Source organism: Dermacentor albipictus, unplaced genomic scaffold, assembly GCF_038994185.2.
Source record: "Dermacentor albipictus isolate Rhodes 1998 colony unplaced genomic scaffold, USDA_Dalb.pri_finalv2 scaffold_98, whole genome shotgun sequence".
NCBI lineage: Eukaryota > Metazoa > Arthropoda > Arachnida > Ixodida > Ixodidae > Dermacentor > Dermacentor albipictus.
Genome location: NW_027225652.1, coordinates 158,937 through 176,655, shown reverse-complemented (window position 1 = coordinate 176,655; position 17,719 = coordinate 158,937). Strand labels below are relative to the sequence as shown.

The 17,719-nt window shown below is 49.0% G+C and overlaps 1 protein-coding gene across 4 annotated transcripts in view; it reads right to left on the bottom strand.

Moving 5' to 3' along the window:
* The window catches only part of LOC139053363 (uncharacterized), a 200,738-nt gene that overhangs the window by 29,605 nt on the left and 153,414 nt on the right, over positions 1-17,719 (bottom strand). For all 4 annotated transcript variants that reach the window (XM_070530374.1, XM_070530375.1, XM_070530376.1 and 1 more), the window contains one exon: positions 14,452-14,599. In XM_070530374.1, coding sequence (XP_070386475.1) covers positions 14,452-14,599 — 148 coding nt within the window. The remainder of the gene's footprint in view (positions 1-14,451; positions 14,600-17,719) is intronic.

The window sequence follows — 17,719 nt, the reverse complement described above, 5'->3', positions numbered from 1 at the left end:
ATCTCCCAGGCCGCCTTACTACTCTGCCTGGCGTTGGTCGAGGCCTATCTGCTATTACTGCGGCTTTCGAGGACATATCTCCGGGTTTTGCCGACGCCGCCAGCAAGACGAACGTCGCGGTCATGCGGCCTTTGAACTTGGTGAGCCACTTCCTCGCATCTACCGCTCTTAAGACGATAATCCTCCCCTTCGCCGATCTCCATCTCCGGCCGACTTCTCCAACACCGCCCACAACACACGTGTCTCGAGACGCCGCTCCCTATCACGGCTGTGACGTTCAGTTTCGCCACTTCGGTCTGTCTCCCAACTCCATGTCCAATGACCGGAAAACTAAACAGTGCAGTTTTTGGAGGGAAAACTGCATCGCCACGAAGCGCTCCAAATCCTTTGGCACATCCTTTGAACATGTTATTGGTGTCTGCGGAGGGTGTGCGTTTGTAAGCTCTGATTGACACGGGATCTACTATATCTGTTATGCGTGCGGACCTGTGCTCTCGTCTGCGGAAAGTGAAGACGCCTTATGTTGGATCATTCTTGATTAGGTCTAATGGAGCAATCATTCGGGCACCAGCCCAATGTACAGCACGCGTCTTCATTGATGGTATCCTTCATTACATTAAGTTCACCATTTTATTCGCGTGCGCCCATGAACTACATTTAGGTTGGGACTTCCTCTCGTCAGTGTCCGCTTTAATCTCTTGCCGTCATCGTGTAGTTCAAATGACCGAGATAGTTCATTGTAGTGGGAGTTCCGATGAGCCACGACTGCGTTTTCTCGCTGCTGCCAATTCTGTACTGTCTCCCGGCCACGTGCAAATCATAACTCTCTCTTCTACGGACATTACCAATGGCGACGTGGTCATTACTCCTTACGACTGCTGCCTTGACCATGGGATTGTCTTTGCTTCCTGCCTGGTTCGGTTCAAAGAAAGTTCTGCATTATTCATAGCTTTAAACCCGACCACTGAGATAATCCTCCTACCTCAAGGCTCTGCAGTGACCTGTTATGTGGACACCCAACCAGTTTCCCTGCTCCCTCTTGCCGCTTCACAAGCTCTTGCTCAACAGGGTAAATCTGCTTCATCTGCCCTTGCTCCCGTGATAAGTTTAACCTTACCGCTGTTATGAGTGAAGCGTTGCAACAATTGCGCAGGAAACATCAGGCCTCCTTTGATATAATGCTTCGTCACTCGGACAGACCTTCGTTTCCTGCCACGTTATCCGCACCGATGGCCAGCAGAATATTGCACGCCGTCGTCCCTACCGAGACTCTTCGACCGAACCCACAAGAATCGAGGAAAACGTCACCCATACGCTGAAAATAAAAACGTCATACGTCCCTACGCCAGCTCTTGGTCATCAACCGTTGTTTTAGTCCAGAAGAAGGATGGATCGGTACGATTTTGTGTTGACAACGACGCGCTAAACAAGATCACCCGTTAGGATGTATATGCGATGCCCCGTATCGATGACGTCCTTTGATACTTTTCAAGGCGCGCAACACTTTTCCAGCCTTGATCTTCGCTCGAGATATTGGCAAATTCGTATGCTAGAAGCGCACAAAGAAAAGACCGCCTTTTTTACCCCGTACGGTATTTACGAGTTTAACGTAATGCCTTTCGGCCTATGTAATGCTCCCGCCAAATTTGAAAGAATGATCGACAGTGTTGTTCGCGGCCTCAAGTGGAAAACTTGTCTATGTTGTCTCGACAACATCATCGTGTTTTCCTCGACTTTCATTGACTATCTGAAACGCTTAGATGAAGTGCTCATATGTCTTTCTAATGCCGGACTTCAACTAAACAAACAAGAGGAAGTGCCGTTTCGCTAGAGCAAAGATTAAAGTCCTGGGCCATCTCGTTCGCAAAGACGGCATCCAGTCCGATCCGGACAAAATTTCCACAGTGCTCAACTTTTCACGCCCAGTTCATGCAAAATAACTGCGCAGCTTCCTTGGACTCTCCTCATACTTTCGAAGTTTTATAGGGTACTTCGCCAGCATTGCCTCATCCCTCCACAAGCTCCTTGCTAGTTCCAATTACTTCAATTGAACCAATCAGTGTGCAGCCGCGTTCCAAGAACTCAAGCGCACTCACATCCCCACCTGGTTTTTTCATTGTGACGACAAGGCGCCCATAGTAGTGCATACTGACGGTAGTGGTCAAGGAATTGGTGCTGTACTGCTGTAGCACGACCATGAATTTTGCGAAAAGTTATTGCTTATAGCAGCTGCATTCTCACTTCTGCGGAAAAGAAGTACTCGTTAAGCGAACAAGAGTGCTTGGCTGTCATATGGTCCGTTCAGAAATTTCGTACATACCTGCACGGTCGACATTTCACGGCTGTGACCGACCACCATGCCCTATGTTGGTTGTTGACAAAAACTTGTCTGGACGCCTTGCCGCTGGGTACTCCGATTGCAAGCACACGATTTCGACGTCATATACAAGTCCGGAAGGAAGCACCAAGATGCCGATGCTCTTTCACGATGCCCATCACCACCATCATCGGAGAACATCACATCCCCTTGTCAAATTGGCCGCATGGAGGACGCATCGTCTACTACATCGATTTCCTCCTTGACTCCATCAAACCGCCCTTCAGTGCTTTCCGCTGGCCAGCACACCGATTCTTATTGCCAAGGTATTATCAATAGCCTTAGCGGTGTTTGATCTCCACCCAATGCCAAGCTACGGAAACAGCTCAAACGATTCAAGCTCCTCGAAGACGGCGTGCTCTACTTGCACATTTTTCACCCGAAAGCCTACGGTCGGTTCAAAGATCATGGAAGAGATGACATTTCATTCCAAGAAGGAAAAATGGCGCCGACGCAGAAACTAACAAACGCCGATTACTGATGATGACTTTGTACAGATGAAGGTGAAGTCCGCATAAATTCTTACACTAATAATGTTCGAATAAGCTGAAATTCTTTTGATGAATTGAGAATTTCGCGCGAGGCTTCTGGCGATCGCCATCGAGCAAACACGCATAGAATGCGTCTCAGCCCTAACGTACTGGTTTATTTAGCGAGGACGGGTCAAGGGTGCTTTCGGAATACACTTGCATGATTGTAGGTAAGGGAGCACGAAAGGCTGCTCGCATCTGGTTGGAAAGTAGCACAAGAAAAGAAGTCAGGCTTCAAAATTTGATCGAAAGGGTCACATATTCAGCATACGCAAAAAATGCCCAGAAATTCAGCTGGAAGAATATCGGTTTCCGTATGCACCCTTTGCAGAGTATCTGCTCACACTATGCGAAAGAGATGAGTTCGGTTGTAACCGCCGGTAAGTTGTTTTTTCATTCATCGCCATTTTTCATTACCTTACAGGAAACATTCATATTGCAAACAACACCATGCTGCTGTCAGGAAATGTTCGGTTGCGACTGCCACTGTGTAGGATAGACATGCGCACGTTTTAATATGCGCTTGTCCACTCCGACGTATTAATTTTTCTGTGCAGTTTTTTTCAATGTTGCTTCACAGAACTTCGCCAAAGCGACATACAGCTCCGCGCCGTCACCCGAACAGTGCGATTATACGGGGACATTTAAGGAAGAATGCATGCATGAGAGCACAAACATCAGTATGGCATTGAGAGTGCAACTCCACCTATGACCACAGCAGCATCGTAGTCATGCCGACAGCTAGTCAAGTTTACGCTCATTATCAGAGTTAACTACAGTAAGTTGGATTAACGAGTCAACCAGTATGTTTAAAAGAATATGGGCAGGTTGCAAGTGCTAGGCGGCGCCCCGTCTTTCCGACCCCTAGCGCCATCTGACGAATAGTTGCGCGAATGTGGTAGGATTACTCACGGTGTAAGCCACACGCGCTGCGTGTTTGGCCTCCTGTCAAACGGTAGCGATGGCGCGAAATAGCGTGCCGATATTAATTTTAACCGGGTTTCAGGAATTACAAGATTTTCATAGTTTTTTTCGTGAAAGAATTTAGAGAAAGGAAGTCGTCTATTTGAAGTGGGGCACGTCTACCACGTGAGGGAAGTGTTGAACTCGCACTGATCGGAAGTGACTGCTAGGTTTATTCCGCAAACGAAAAATAATGCACCAGCGAGATGCGTGAAGCTTCGCGTAATTTACTTCATTATCTACGGTGTGGACGCATGAAATTGTAGGCGAAATTGATTCTTGAAGATCGGCGAGAGCAGACAAATCCTAGCGGGGAGCTGCGATTGCCGTGCTGTCATCGCAGGGAAGTGCAAGGACGCCGCGGTAGTTTCCCTGAACATACATGACGGCAAATACGAATCCAAAACATCTCATCCAAGAATGTGGGGCGTATGAACGACTCGGTATACGACCTACCAGAGGTATTCTAACGTTGCTCTCCCCAAACACAAAAAAAGGGGATTAACTTACCAGTTGTGTTAGACTACGCTGGGAAAATATTTTCGCCCAAGTTACTGGAAGTGCGATACCTTTAAGTTGCGATGCTTCAGTGCGTGCAAAGGAGGTTCCAATAAACGACGTTGTCAAAAATTTTGGTGATCTCATCTGCACCTTCGTTGATATGCTGCCATGGGCGCGCAGAAGAGTGTATGCCAGCTCAGCCGGCTGCAACCCCTCCTCAAATCTCTCAGCAAGCCCTAGCGCTGTTTGAATGGGAGAGGATTGGGAAAGAGTTCCACGGCTTTACTGCGGTACAGTGTAGGAACAAACTACTTTGTTTGATGCATATTCTGGTACGCACTGCAGGCAGTGGCGTAGCAAGGGGGGGGGGGGTCGTGGGCTCGGGGTGCAAGGGGCCAGTGGGGGGGGGGGGGTGTCATATACGCCTGGAGACACACAGAAATTGTTGATATGCTCGCCATCCTCCAGTAAACCCGGGGAAGGGCGGGGGGTGACAGAAGACCTATGGGCCCCGGGTGCCAGACGACCTAGCTACGCCACTTACTGTAGGCGTCGCGTTGCTGCCATCATTGCTGTAAAAGCAAAGAATTCAGCGTTATAACGCACTTGGCATAACGCCGGAGCATAAAACAGCTTATGCCGTCGGACGAGCGCAATCCAGTGTTCACGCAGTTCTGCTTCATACGCTCGGCTTGGAAACCTGTAAAACTTTGTTCCCCGTGAGTGCTGTTGCAGCCCACTACTCGACAGCTCGGGTTGCACTTCGGCATTGCTCAGAAAAGGCAACAGCTACGCGCGAAGCAGTGCACATACAGGCTTTCCGAACGCAAGCGGGCCGGTCGTATCCTGCCGGTTCTGCGCTCGCCGCCGCGAGGGGCGCCCTAGTAGGCGCGGGAACTACGTTCGCAACCTGCCTATGTCCGGCGCACACATGGCAACATATTTGCCTTAATCAGAAAGTATAGCAAGCCGCACTACGAGAAAATCCGTCAGCGTCGGCGTGATCCACACACGGCAACAAAAATTGCCGTTGACGTAAGAACTAAAAACGCGTCAAAGAAGGCTCCGATTGACGTCAACTTTCCTAGAGAGGTTTCTGTAGATTAAATTATAGGCTTCGAAAATAAATTTTGTTAAATTGCACTCCGGTTTGGGATCAAGCCTTGTCTTTGTAAGAATCGTTGGAATTTTTATTCTGTACAACTCACTTAAAGCCTTGTCGGCAACATCATTCACGTGTTTAGATTAACTATAAGAAGCCGGTTAATATTTACTTCACCGAGTTGAGACAATAATATAGTGGAATTTTGTAACACTCCGTAGGCCACATTTAGTGCATTCGGGATTTCGATGCCAGTAGACAAGAGGTCGTAGCGTGCCTCACTTCTCAGTTTAATTCTCCTTTATTTTTGTAGCTTGCTCTGATGGAATCCTGAATAACAGAAGGCAAGATATAAGTTGTTGCCTGGTATCTAAGGCGTCTTTTGATCGTCACTATCACTTGTGATAGAATATTCAAGCACTCATTCATGAGAGACGCTCGAAATCTTTTCCCAAATATATCACACGTACTTTGTTGCGGGAAACGAAGTTTGCTTCTTTATGGCCAACCTATGCGACCAACGTACTACGCAAAAACAACCCCGAAAATTCAGTGCCATCACACTTTCTGAAGGTGGATGACCAGCGCAGCTGTTTAATGCACTACACACAGAGGTGACCCACAAAATTGGAGAAAGGTACTAACATGTTTACTGTCCTGTTCTGTGGTCGTCGTGACTATAGGTACGCACGCACATTGGCTGATAACGTCTGTTATTAAATGTGTCCGTCACGTTAGACAATGTATGGCTCATACCCCTTTGAGCAATGGCTGACACCACCGTAAAAGCAGCCTTCCCATTAAGCCGACAGAAGAGAAGTGAAATTCTAAACTGGAACAGTGAGTGGCAACGCAGCCAGCTTTGGAAGATGACGACGCTCGAGCCATCGCTGATCATGATAGTGTTTTACACAACGGAGCCAGATGCGAAAAAAGACGACAACGATGAACGCGTGAGCAGTGGCACTAGCGCGTTTGCGCGGCTGGCACAGATAATTTTTTCACAGTTTTTTTTCGAAAAGAATTCCAAGAAAACATCTTTTTTATACAAAAATATTTGTTCTTGCCCTTGTGCTTCGGACATCTTTGGGTTCCACGTGCGACAACAGCGATTCAAGGGTGCGTTAAAGGTCCCCGAGCCAACAGGTGCATGTGCCATGGGTTCCATCACAGAATACAAATCGTGAACGAGTTTTTGGCACCTAATATCTGCCGGGTGGAAGAAGACGACGACGTTCGAAGGAGGCTTGTGGGCTTTTATGGGTCCGTCTTTTTCGAAGCTTCCGAGCCTTTTTTGGTCATCTAGTGGTGTAAATTTGATATCATCGGATCCGTGAAGAGGAGAAGATTCAGCGGATACCTGATTTTGAGGCGGGCCACCCCTTTTTTGGACTTCATTGGAACTTTTGTGCTCACGCCACGCTGGCCGAGAGATAGCGTCTGGTAGACCTAGCGTGGCATGGCAGCAATGCACGTCCAAGGGGGAGTGCTCCCGGCGAGGACTTTACTGAAGACCTGGGATGGCGGACAGTGTCCAACCGAAAATCTAGAACTACGACGAGGCATGGATTGGGTGATGGCGGTTCGCCAAGTGAGATGCCTGAACGATGGGGCGCAGGTGAACAGCGCGGAGGCTCGGCAATCAAGAATCGCATTTTGAGGGCGTAGCGCATGCCACCGATGCCACAAGAACACATCAAAATAGTCATTCGCCCACGGGGTGGACTGAATTTGGAGAAAGTTAGCTCTACAGCGGTGGGCAAGGCAATCGTAGAGGCGGCAGGTCTCGGTATTGAACAGATTCGGGAAGATGTTATTTGCCTGAACTTTATGCAAAATATCTTGGTGGCTAGTACACCAGAAAGGAGCAATGCTGAACGATATGTGAGACTCAGGTCAATCAGAGTGGCAGACAAGGATTTTGAAGTCAGTGCGTACGAGACGGCCCCACACACTACGTGTAAGGGGGTCATTCGCAATGTAGACATTATGGATGGCCCCGCGACACTTGAGCGGAACATTGTTAACGATCGCAATCCGCTGGCTATGGCGGTCAAACGAATCAAAAACACAGGATCAGTCATCATTGTTTTCGACGGGTTAAAGGTGCCCAATTTCGTCAGATATGGGCCAACTCTGGTACTGTGCTTCCTGTATCGAAAGCAGTTGGATGTATGTTATGTGTGTGGCAAGCTTGGACATCGGGCGGATGTCGGCCCAGCCCCCGATTGTTTTAAATGCCGAGGATGCGGGGCTTGGTACCCTGAAGAGGATCACAACTGTGTGCCTTGTTGCAAGCTTTGTGGCGGACGACACCTGACCGCGGATAAACAATGCAGACAACGATACCAGCTTCCCTACGTCGTGCGTGTTTGACGACAGGAGAGAGCCAAGGCGGAGCTAACGGCGGAACAGGAGGCAGCCAAGATGGTGCAGCTGGTGAGCGCCCGCCAACGCTCTAAGGGACGCTCGCGCTCTAGGAGCCGCTCCAGGTCGAGGCAGCGGCCATCTTCTGGGACTCGTACGACCAGGAGCCGATCTGTTTCTATGGAGGCGCGGGTGCGCTTTCCTGCAGCTGGTGGCGGCGGCGGCGCAGCTGGGAGCCAGACCACCTGGGCTGACGAGGTCAAGGGTGGCATCAGCGCCGGCCGAGCGCGCGAGCAGCGCCAGGAGCATGTGGATGGTAATAAGGATAGGGATAGGATTGCGCAATTGGAGAGAGAGAATCGTAGTTTAAAAGTAGCCATTGACGGGCTTATCAAAGAGATAGCTGAACTTAGGAACGGCGATAGCTTAAGACAGACTGGGAAACATGATGACTCGGTTGACGACAACGATAGCTTAAGACAGACTGGGAAACATGATGACTCGGTTGAGGTACCAAGGTCTGTGGAGGTCGCAGAACAGGACATGGCGGACGAAGAGACGCCCGCTCCGAAAAAGAGGGCCTTATCCTCGACCGTACGGATTCAGGGCAAAGTCGGTTCCGAGCTTAAAGCAATGATGGCGACATTGCAAGAAAGTGTAAATCAGATCATTAGTAGATCGGAGGGGATAGAAGAGCGGGAAAATACCACGGATCAGAGATTAGGCAAAAGTGAAATATATCTGAACGAGACAGTGGTCCCTGTTATGGAGCGAGAGTGCACTCGGCCGCTAGCCCAGCAGGGTAAGTCGCCGAGTGGACTTGAGCTCAAACCTAGTTCACCAAATTTCCGTGGTCAAGATGGCTCTAATAAATAGTTCATTTAGTATTTGGCAGTGGAATTGTAGGGGGTTCAATCACAAGAAGGCGTCTCTGCAGCAGTTTGTTAGAACGCATGGTGTAAAGCCTCAAGTTATTATGTTACAGGAAACACTGACGTCTAACGTGACCTTAACGAATGTCAAAGCGGAAGTTAAGGATAATGAACAGGGCAGAGGACTCGCTACTCTCATTAATAGGAGGGTGGCTTATATTAGACATGATCTTCACATGGCAGATTGCAAGATTGAATATATTATGGTGGAAGTAATCTTAGGTCGGCAAAGGTCATGTCAGAGGAGCGTTTACCTGCTAAACCTGTACAGTAGCCCCCGGGACACGAAGCAGAGTTTCAAATCTCTCTTGACCAAGGCAACCAATCTGGCTAATGATGCACCGTTGCTTATTGGAGGGAACTTCAATGCACTATATCATGAGTGGAAGTATGTTTATAGCACTATTAAGGGGGAGAGACTATGGCTGCAGGCACTAGACTTGAATTTAACTCTGATTACAGGCCCCTCGTATCCCATCAGATGTAGCACGTCGACATGTAGAGATTCGACACCTGATCTCACTTTTGTTCGGGGGGTGCTGGATTCGTCCTGGTCCAATTCTAATATAGATTTTGGTAGCGATCATTACATACTTATGATTACTTTGGTAGTGGCTAATAAAAAGGAGCGCACATTCAGGATGGTTGACTGGGATGCATTTAGGAAAAGAAGAGCGCAGAGAAACGATGATGAGGGAAATGAGTTGACCTTGGAACAGTGGACTAGTCAGCTTAAAAGTGACGTTGAGGCGTCCACTAAAGAGGTTCAGACCGATATTGACACGGAACACATGGATAGTCGCCTGGCACTTTTGTTGGAAGCAAAGCAGTCGATGTTCGCGAGATGGAAAGGTCAGAGATTAAATAGAAGGCTTAGAAAGCGTATAGCTGTGGTTAATCAGGAAATTGAAGACCATTGTCGGGTACTGTGCAAGCAGCAATGGGATGAAGTGTGCAATTCTATTGATGGTCGCATTAAGAGGGGAGGCACCTGGAGTTTGCTCAGACATTTACTAGATGAGACAAACACTAAGTCTAATCAGAGGACTGTGATAGGTAAGCTGGTCCATCAGGCCTGTCGGGACTCCACGGAGCAGGAGTTGCTAAATGATTTGGCTCAGAGATACCTTCCGTTGGAGACCTGGCACGATACGCCTGATGTGGTTTTGGAATATAGTGGAGACGAAAATGCCGCTATGGACGCGGAATTCACTGAAAGTGATATAAGGATGGCGCTGCAGAATCTTAATGGTCGATCGGCATCAGGGCCGAATGGCATTACGAATAAAATGCTACAGAATTTAGACGATGGGTCAATTGAGTTCCTTACGTGGCAGATCAATTGCCTATGGAAGGAAGGCTCTTTCCCGGAAAAGTGGAAACTAGCAACTACTGTTCTGATACCCAAACCGGGGAAGGCCATAGGGCTTGAAAATCTCAGACCCATTTCCCTGACGTCGTGTTTGGGAAAAGTCGCTAAGCATGCCATTTTAAATAGGCTAACGCGTTATGTTGAGGGCAATGGGGTCTTTCCGCACTCGATGATAGGATTTCGGCGCGGCCGCTCGACTCAGGATGCTATGATCAGGATTAAGCATCAGATCCTTGACCGGCGAACAAGGGATACTAAGGCACTAATTGGATTTGATGTGGAAAAAGCTTTCGATAAAATCCGACATTCTTTCATTCTACGGGTGCTATCGGACTTGAATATGGGGCAGCGGCTTTTCAATTTTGTCAAGGCTTTCCTTACCGATAGAAAGACATGTCTCAGGTTTGGGGAGATAAATTCGGAAGTCCTTAAATTGGGTTGCTGTGGTACTCCACAGGCATCCGTACTCTCGCCTATGTTATTCAATCTGGCGATGTCGAAGTTGGCTAATAGACTGGACACTGTCCAGGATATTGGCTATTCTATCTACGCGGATGACATTACTATATGGAGTGTCGGTGGTAGTGATGGAGAGCTTGAGGCTAGGCTGCAGCAGGTGGTAACGCTTACGGAGGAGTATCTGGGTCTAATGGGGCTCAAGTTCTCCACTAAAAAGTCGGAGTTGTTGATCTTCAAATCTAAGAAGCTAGGTCGTAGGCCGAGGGGTTGGGTACCGGAAGTTGAGCCTTGCATTAGAATTCATACTAGGGAAGGGTCGGTTATACCTAAAGTTGAAGCAATCAGGGTCCTGGGTTTTGTACTTGAAGCGAACGGATCGAACATTAGAACCATTCAGCGTATTACATAGAAAACGGAGGAGGCCATAAGACTTATAAGAAGGATCTCTAATAGGCATAGGGGTTTAGGAGAAGGTGCGATGCGCTTAGTTCACGCATTTATTATGTGTCATTTCTCGTATGTGGCAGCTATGCTAAATTGGAATAGAGGGGAGAAAAATAAATTGGAAGCATTAATCAGAAAAGCCATCAAGGCTGCGCTTGGTCTGCCTATGACTACGTCAAACGATATGTTGTTACGACTGGGTTTGCATAATACTTTAGATGAAATTGCTGAGGTTCAACGTACCGCACAGACGGAGCTGTTGCTAGGTACACCAGCGGGTAGGTATATATTACAGTCAAATGAAGAATCGGTGGCTGTGTCGCACGATAGGGCGCCCCTACACGAGTTGAACGTGAACCTTAGGGCAAATATCATGGTTCGTCCATTTCCGCGGAATGTGCACCCCGTGCACTATGTAGGGAGGCGGGTCGCGAGAGCTAGGGCTTTGTTGCGAGAGGCAAAGGATCAGGAGGAGGAGTCTGCGTTTGCTGACGCCACATGGATTAATGGCAAAAATGCTTATTCGGTGGTGGTAGTAGATGGCAAAGGGAGCGTTAGAAATGATGCTTCCATTTATACCAAAGATCCGGGGGTTGCTGAACAGGTGGCTATTGCTCTAGCACTAATTGATTCTAGAAGAGTTTTGGTGTTTAGCGACTCGCGATCTGCGATTACAGCCTTCTCGAGAGGACTTGTTGCGGAACCGGCTAACAGACTGCTGCAGGGTAGGGATATCACTTCGCATACCATTACTTGGTTCCCCGCGCACATGGGGACAGTGGAGGGAGCCCCGCGTGACCTCAACGAGGTGGCGCACATGGAGGCACGAGGATTAGTGTGCCGTGTACTCCCTGAAGGGGCTGGATCTCCCGCTCCTGAGTACAGGGACCAACTGTTAACCTACAACGAAATCACCAAGCACTATTACTTAGGGCGCAGGGCATTCCCATAGCCACATCCTAAATTAAATAGGCCGCAAGCGGTTACATTAAGGCTTCTGCAGACACGGACGTACCCTAACCCGGTCATCATGAATAAAATTAATCCGGACTGCGGGGTTTCAGTCTATTGTAGTAAGTGTGGGAGTTTGCTCGATTTACAACCAATGCTGTGGCGCTGCTTGGCATTGGCCGGTGATGGTTCTCGAGGTGAGCAGTGGTGGCAGCGAATGCTGCACAGTGAAGTGCTGGCGGACCAACTCAGAGCTGTCCAGAGGGCCCGTGTGATGGCAGAGGGGCTCGGCCTCTCTGTACCGACGTGGGAGCGGCCCGCATCAGTCCCAGAGTGATGCCTCAGGAGCTAAATAAAGTTCTTCATACCATACCATACCTAATATCTGCCTACAAGCGCAGTGTTATCACATGCTTCACCGAAAATTTGGCTTCCCATTAGGCATATGTTTGTCATCGTGATGTGTGGTGCGCGACATGGTGCTGGGAGCGCGATGGTCAGGAGCAGACGACACTGAGTGCACGCGCGCCGAGGTGGAAGAAGGAAGACAACGACGCCGAAGTGCGTCCGGCACGAGAACGCGCGGCGCATGAAACAACAAAAAGAAGAAAAGCAACCAATCAGAAGAGACCACGGGGCGTCAGGCAGCCAATCCGAGAATGCCAAATCGGCCAGACCAGAAGAAAAAGGCTGGTGCGCAAGGCAGAGAGGACACGCAAGGAGCACACGCAAGAGGACACGCAGGGAGACGCCGGGGAGACGCCAGGAGAGTCCCAGGATGCGACGGCAGGAGGAGGTCAACCACCGGAGCGGGCGTTGAAGACGGGCCGTCGGGTTCCGGACCCGAGCCCACCAGGACTTCACCCGACCGGGGCCTCCTGCCAACCCGTTCCTGTGCGTCGACCGTCTACACGAGCGTGCCGTCAGCTCCTCAACGCCGTTGAGCTGCGCCAGTAGGCAGGAGGAGAACAGTCGGGCTACGGGCTCGAGTACTACGCCAGCTGCCCGGCCAGAACGCCGCCCCGTCTGTCGTGCCGCCGGCTGCCCGAGGCCGGCGGCCGAGCTTCTGCGGCCGTGGGCGAGACGGGAACAGTCGGGCTACGGGCCCGAGTTCTACGCCAGCCGCCCGGCCAGAACGCCGACGCCGTCTGCTCCTGCCACCCAGCCGCCAGCGTTACCTCGCCTAGCCAGAGCTAGCGCGCTCCGGGCGCCCGGTCGGTCAGCTAACGCCGCAACCTTTGGTGAGACCAGCGCCACTCCTTTCGCCAGCTTGTCGCCGCGTCACCGCGTCGAGACTCTGACGCGTCCCCGCCCTCGTGGCAAGCCCGGACTCTCGCACTCGTTAACCTCATGCTAGCCCTAGGTGTGTTTCTTGCCGCAATGTCTGCTTAAGTGTGTATTTTAGGCATGCTTTCTGTTTCCTGCTATTTACTTTATGCCTCCTTTTTTTGTTCGATTAAACGTCTTTGTGTGTGCGTCCAAACCAACGGATGTGTCCTCAATTGGGTTCTCGGAGGCTCCGCCTAAGAGAACCAACCGAACCCTTGAGAACACGAACCTTTGGCCCCATATTTGGGTCATCACAAATTGGCGTCCGCGACAGGACAAAGCCGTTCATTTGGATCTTTTTTCTCTAGCGGCTGGGAACTATGGCTGCTAGCACACGAGACTTGTTAGCCTTAGCCGAACGCATGGGGCTAGAAGGTGCGGAGTTGAGGGCATGGCTGAACCAGCAGGAAGCGCGTGCACGAGAAGAGCGGGCCGCGGAGCGAGAAGAGCGGGCAGCGGAGAGCGAGGCTAAAAAGCAGGAGCTTGTATTAGACGAGAGAAACCTACAGTTACTGCTTAAAGTCGCGGAAGCTGAGGGTAATCGTGGAAAGCCCGGACTCGCGCCCTCGTTAACCTCATGCAATACCTATGTGTGTTCCTTACCGCAATGTCCGCTTGAGTGTTTGTTTTATGCATGCTTTCTATTTCCTTCTATTTAGTCTTTTTAGTTTGATTAAAAGTCTTTGTGTGTGTGTTCAAACCAACGGCTTTGTCCTAAATTGGGTTCTCGCAGGCTCCGCCTAAGAGAACCAACCGAACCATTGAGTACACGAACCTTTGCCCCATAAGAGGGTCATCATAGTCATCTTCTCTTCACTTCAATATCAAATATAGAAAAGCATCATTTCACATTTGAAAGGCATTCAAGTATTGCTGGAGATGACACTGTACAAGTCATCAAACTCAAGTGCTACCTAGCCATTACCGCTTCCCTGTTAAGCTTCTGCTCCTGAAACGTTACTCCTGATGCCTGTTCACCATTTTGGCTGCTTCATTGCATTTAGTACCGGATGAACTACCCTTTCATATTTATTTTAGTCTCTATCACCTTACATGTCGAATATAAAACATAACATCGTAATTTCGCAAGACGCAGAAAGAAAACACAAAGTGTCACTGCTTACCATGCGGAGGCCATAGAAAGTGCTTTTTCTAAGGTGCATCAGGAGATCTGCGCTTAGTAAACTTGGTGGCACCATTGTGCACTCGTGGAAATCGATGTTGGGTTCTTCGTTGTGCACAACAAGAACATAAATATCCACCGGCACCTCTCTGCATGAAGACATGAATCAGAAATACTTCGTTAGCTGCTTTAAGTTAAGAATAGTTCTTCGTGGTAAATTATGTGCCTTGCGTAGCGGCTGCATGGTACGGGGAACTGGTTCCTCCACACAGACTCGTCAGACGCATTTCACTGGTCGCGCAATACTGAAGCCACTTCTACGAGTTCCATGCGGAATAAAGTGAAGAATAATTTTCTATTCTCCGCAATTTTAACCATTAAGCTCAGCCATCGCTGCGAAAGGTAGGACTTTATCACTTATTACGGCTGGTACTTTTTCTTTCGACATTTCACGATTGAATGTAAAAAGCTAGTGTAACAATGGAAATACTTTAATAATAACATGATATACAAATTTTATAAACGCCATTGAGACCACTAATAAGGCAACTTCAATTAGGTTGCAGATTAAAGGTAACTTGCTGTACACCAAGTACACCAGGTACACCATGTACACCAAGCACGAACACATCGATAACACATGAATTTGCACTAGCTGATGCATATTTAGATTGTTCGTGACGCTGGCCATGCATAAAATTTAAAACATTTCCAAATAGAAATATTCGCTAATACCTTCAGAGAAAAAACATATTTTAATGCAGCATGACTAATTCAAAATCAAGTGGTAAGAAATATATTGTGCAGGGACTTATTCGTAAATAGAAGTCAGTAGAAAGTAATCATCGTGCATAGTGAGATGGGTAGCGTTTAGGCACAGGTTATGCATGCAGGTTGGTGTAAAATATTCAAACAAATTACACCTCTACAAAAAAAGCTTTTATTCTCTAACTACTTGCTTGCCACTTCAGGCAGTTTGTTGTACTTCCGTGCCATAAAACACTCAGCCGATTGCAGTGGATTACAAAATAGTCGAAGTTTCGCCTGAAACGCGAAGCATCGATTGCGATAGTAAATTGGTGGACAGCTAGCTATACGAAGTGGGTAGTAGATTTTGTGGAGAACGGCCGATTAGGCGAGTTGGTGGCTTTCCATATTACATGAAGGCAGCGCTGCCGACACAGTACAAAGAAGGAGAACGGTGACACACGCGGCGCTCAGTTACAGCCTGTCTCATTCCTATTTCTTCTCTCTCTCTCTCTCTCTTTGGACAGATGCTCCCACGTTACCCACTTTAGTAAGCGCTGAAAACAGAAAACTGACGCCATGCATAGGCCCCACTTTTCCAAAATCTTCGTGAGAGAGAATAAACGTCTGGCATTGCCATTACGTTCTCGCTTCTTTTATCCGGACTAATGCGCTGCTGTAAGTCGCATATGGAGGGTTTGAACTTCCGCAGGATTTTACCTGCAAGCTGCAGAATGACCATGTCCTTGAACCCAGCCTTCCTCCAACACTGTAACACACTAATTCTCACGTTATGACGACAGTATTTCACGACTGCCATGCGTATGCATCCGGAAACCATCCCGTTTTTCACAAGTTTTGAGTGACATGCCCCGTTGTTCACCAGATGCCTCTCGCTTCTAGGAAAGTATTGCCAACATAGGAGGACTGTTTAGAAGGTGAGCGTCAAATCTGCTGCAATACCTCATTTTAACGCAAAGCTTCAGTTTGGATGCGCGAAGTTGAGCCGCCATTTTCGGCTAAACCTCACACGCTTTGACTGGCACATGCAGCATACGGAGAGCGGCAACGATGTTATCGGCCTTGGACTCAATGCGGAACGTCGTGACGACGCCGTCTGCGACGGCAGAAATGCACCTGGAGTGTGCGTATAGTTTTTTATCACAATAAAAACTGGTGCTCGGGCCCCGTAGGGCAATCAAACATACACTGCGAGTATCAGGCGAGGCTTGCCGCACGTACACACAGTAGCAGACGACATGCCGTAGGCGCCCCCTCGGGCTCTTAGCGAAACAACACAACTATTTCTCCTGGTGTGCTAAAGAAGCTTTTCTTCCTAGCATATCTGTATACGTCGCTTTATTCTGCTTTCTCTTCCTGGAAACCTCTTTATATGCATTGTACAGCTCCCTATACCTGTAGTGGACCTTGTCGCATAAGATTCCTCCCTGCTCATTTTACCCACCAATACTGCAAACGAATCATGCTTATATCGACTGCTGACCGGTTGGGTCCACATGAAATCCAAGCACTGCTAAAAGGTGCACGTTACCTACGACTCTCACTGGGTGAATACTTTCGCATTCTACAAGGATGCGCTGTCTGGTCTCCGGATTTTTTCTGCAGCCGACATATCATCCACCTTGTTCTGAATGTTTTCACCGGTATGTTCTTTGTCCTCGCACAACCAGCTCGGGCCCCAAATGCCAGTGCACTTCCCTTCGTATTATAGTAAATGTTGCTACGGGAAGGATGAGTCACATAGACGAGCAACTATTTACAGGTTATATTTACAACAGCGGGCAGCGCTGACCAGTTAGATTCACAGCGCGGGCTCATTTCGTTCTACCTCCTCTTTTCTCGAGAGATGGTACCCACGCGCCTCGTCAAACAATCAAATACCACACGCGTGTAGCATAATTCGCCGGCAGCAGAAGCGACGTCCCGGAGCGTGTTAATGTTATCACTGGGAGGGTGATACTATTTCATTCATGTAACGTGCATGGTATCACTGGAATGGGAAGCAGATGGGGCGTCAGGGGTGATCTCGTAGGTGACGGGCGTCAGGGTGTGGGCCTCTGTAATGAGACAGCAGTTTTTATGACAGGCCGACCTGACGCGAAGCAGACCATAGAAGCACCAAAGCACCACGCGAGAAGTGCACGTCTCGGTGTCACCGGTTGTACAAACGCCTTTAACGCTCTTGAGTTTTCAGAAAGTGGCCAGAGGCGATTTTCCTAGCGTGGGCACAGCGGGCGATGGCGCCAAGTGCATAATAACTGGTCGGTGCTGCGTGAACAGGGAGGGTTGTGTCGAGAGGCAGTGCTGGTTCCCAGCCGAACAGATGGAAAAATGGGGAATAACCGGCTGTGTCATGGCGCGTGAAATTACAAGCAAATGTGACAAACGGTAGAGCCAGGCCCCAGTCAGTGTGGTCTAAAGAGACGTATTTCGCGAGCATGTTAGTGAGAGTTTGATTGAGACGCTCCGTGAGGCCATTTGTTTGCCTTGTGCCTCGTGGC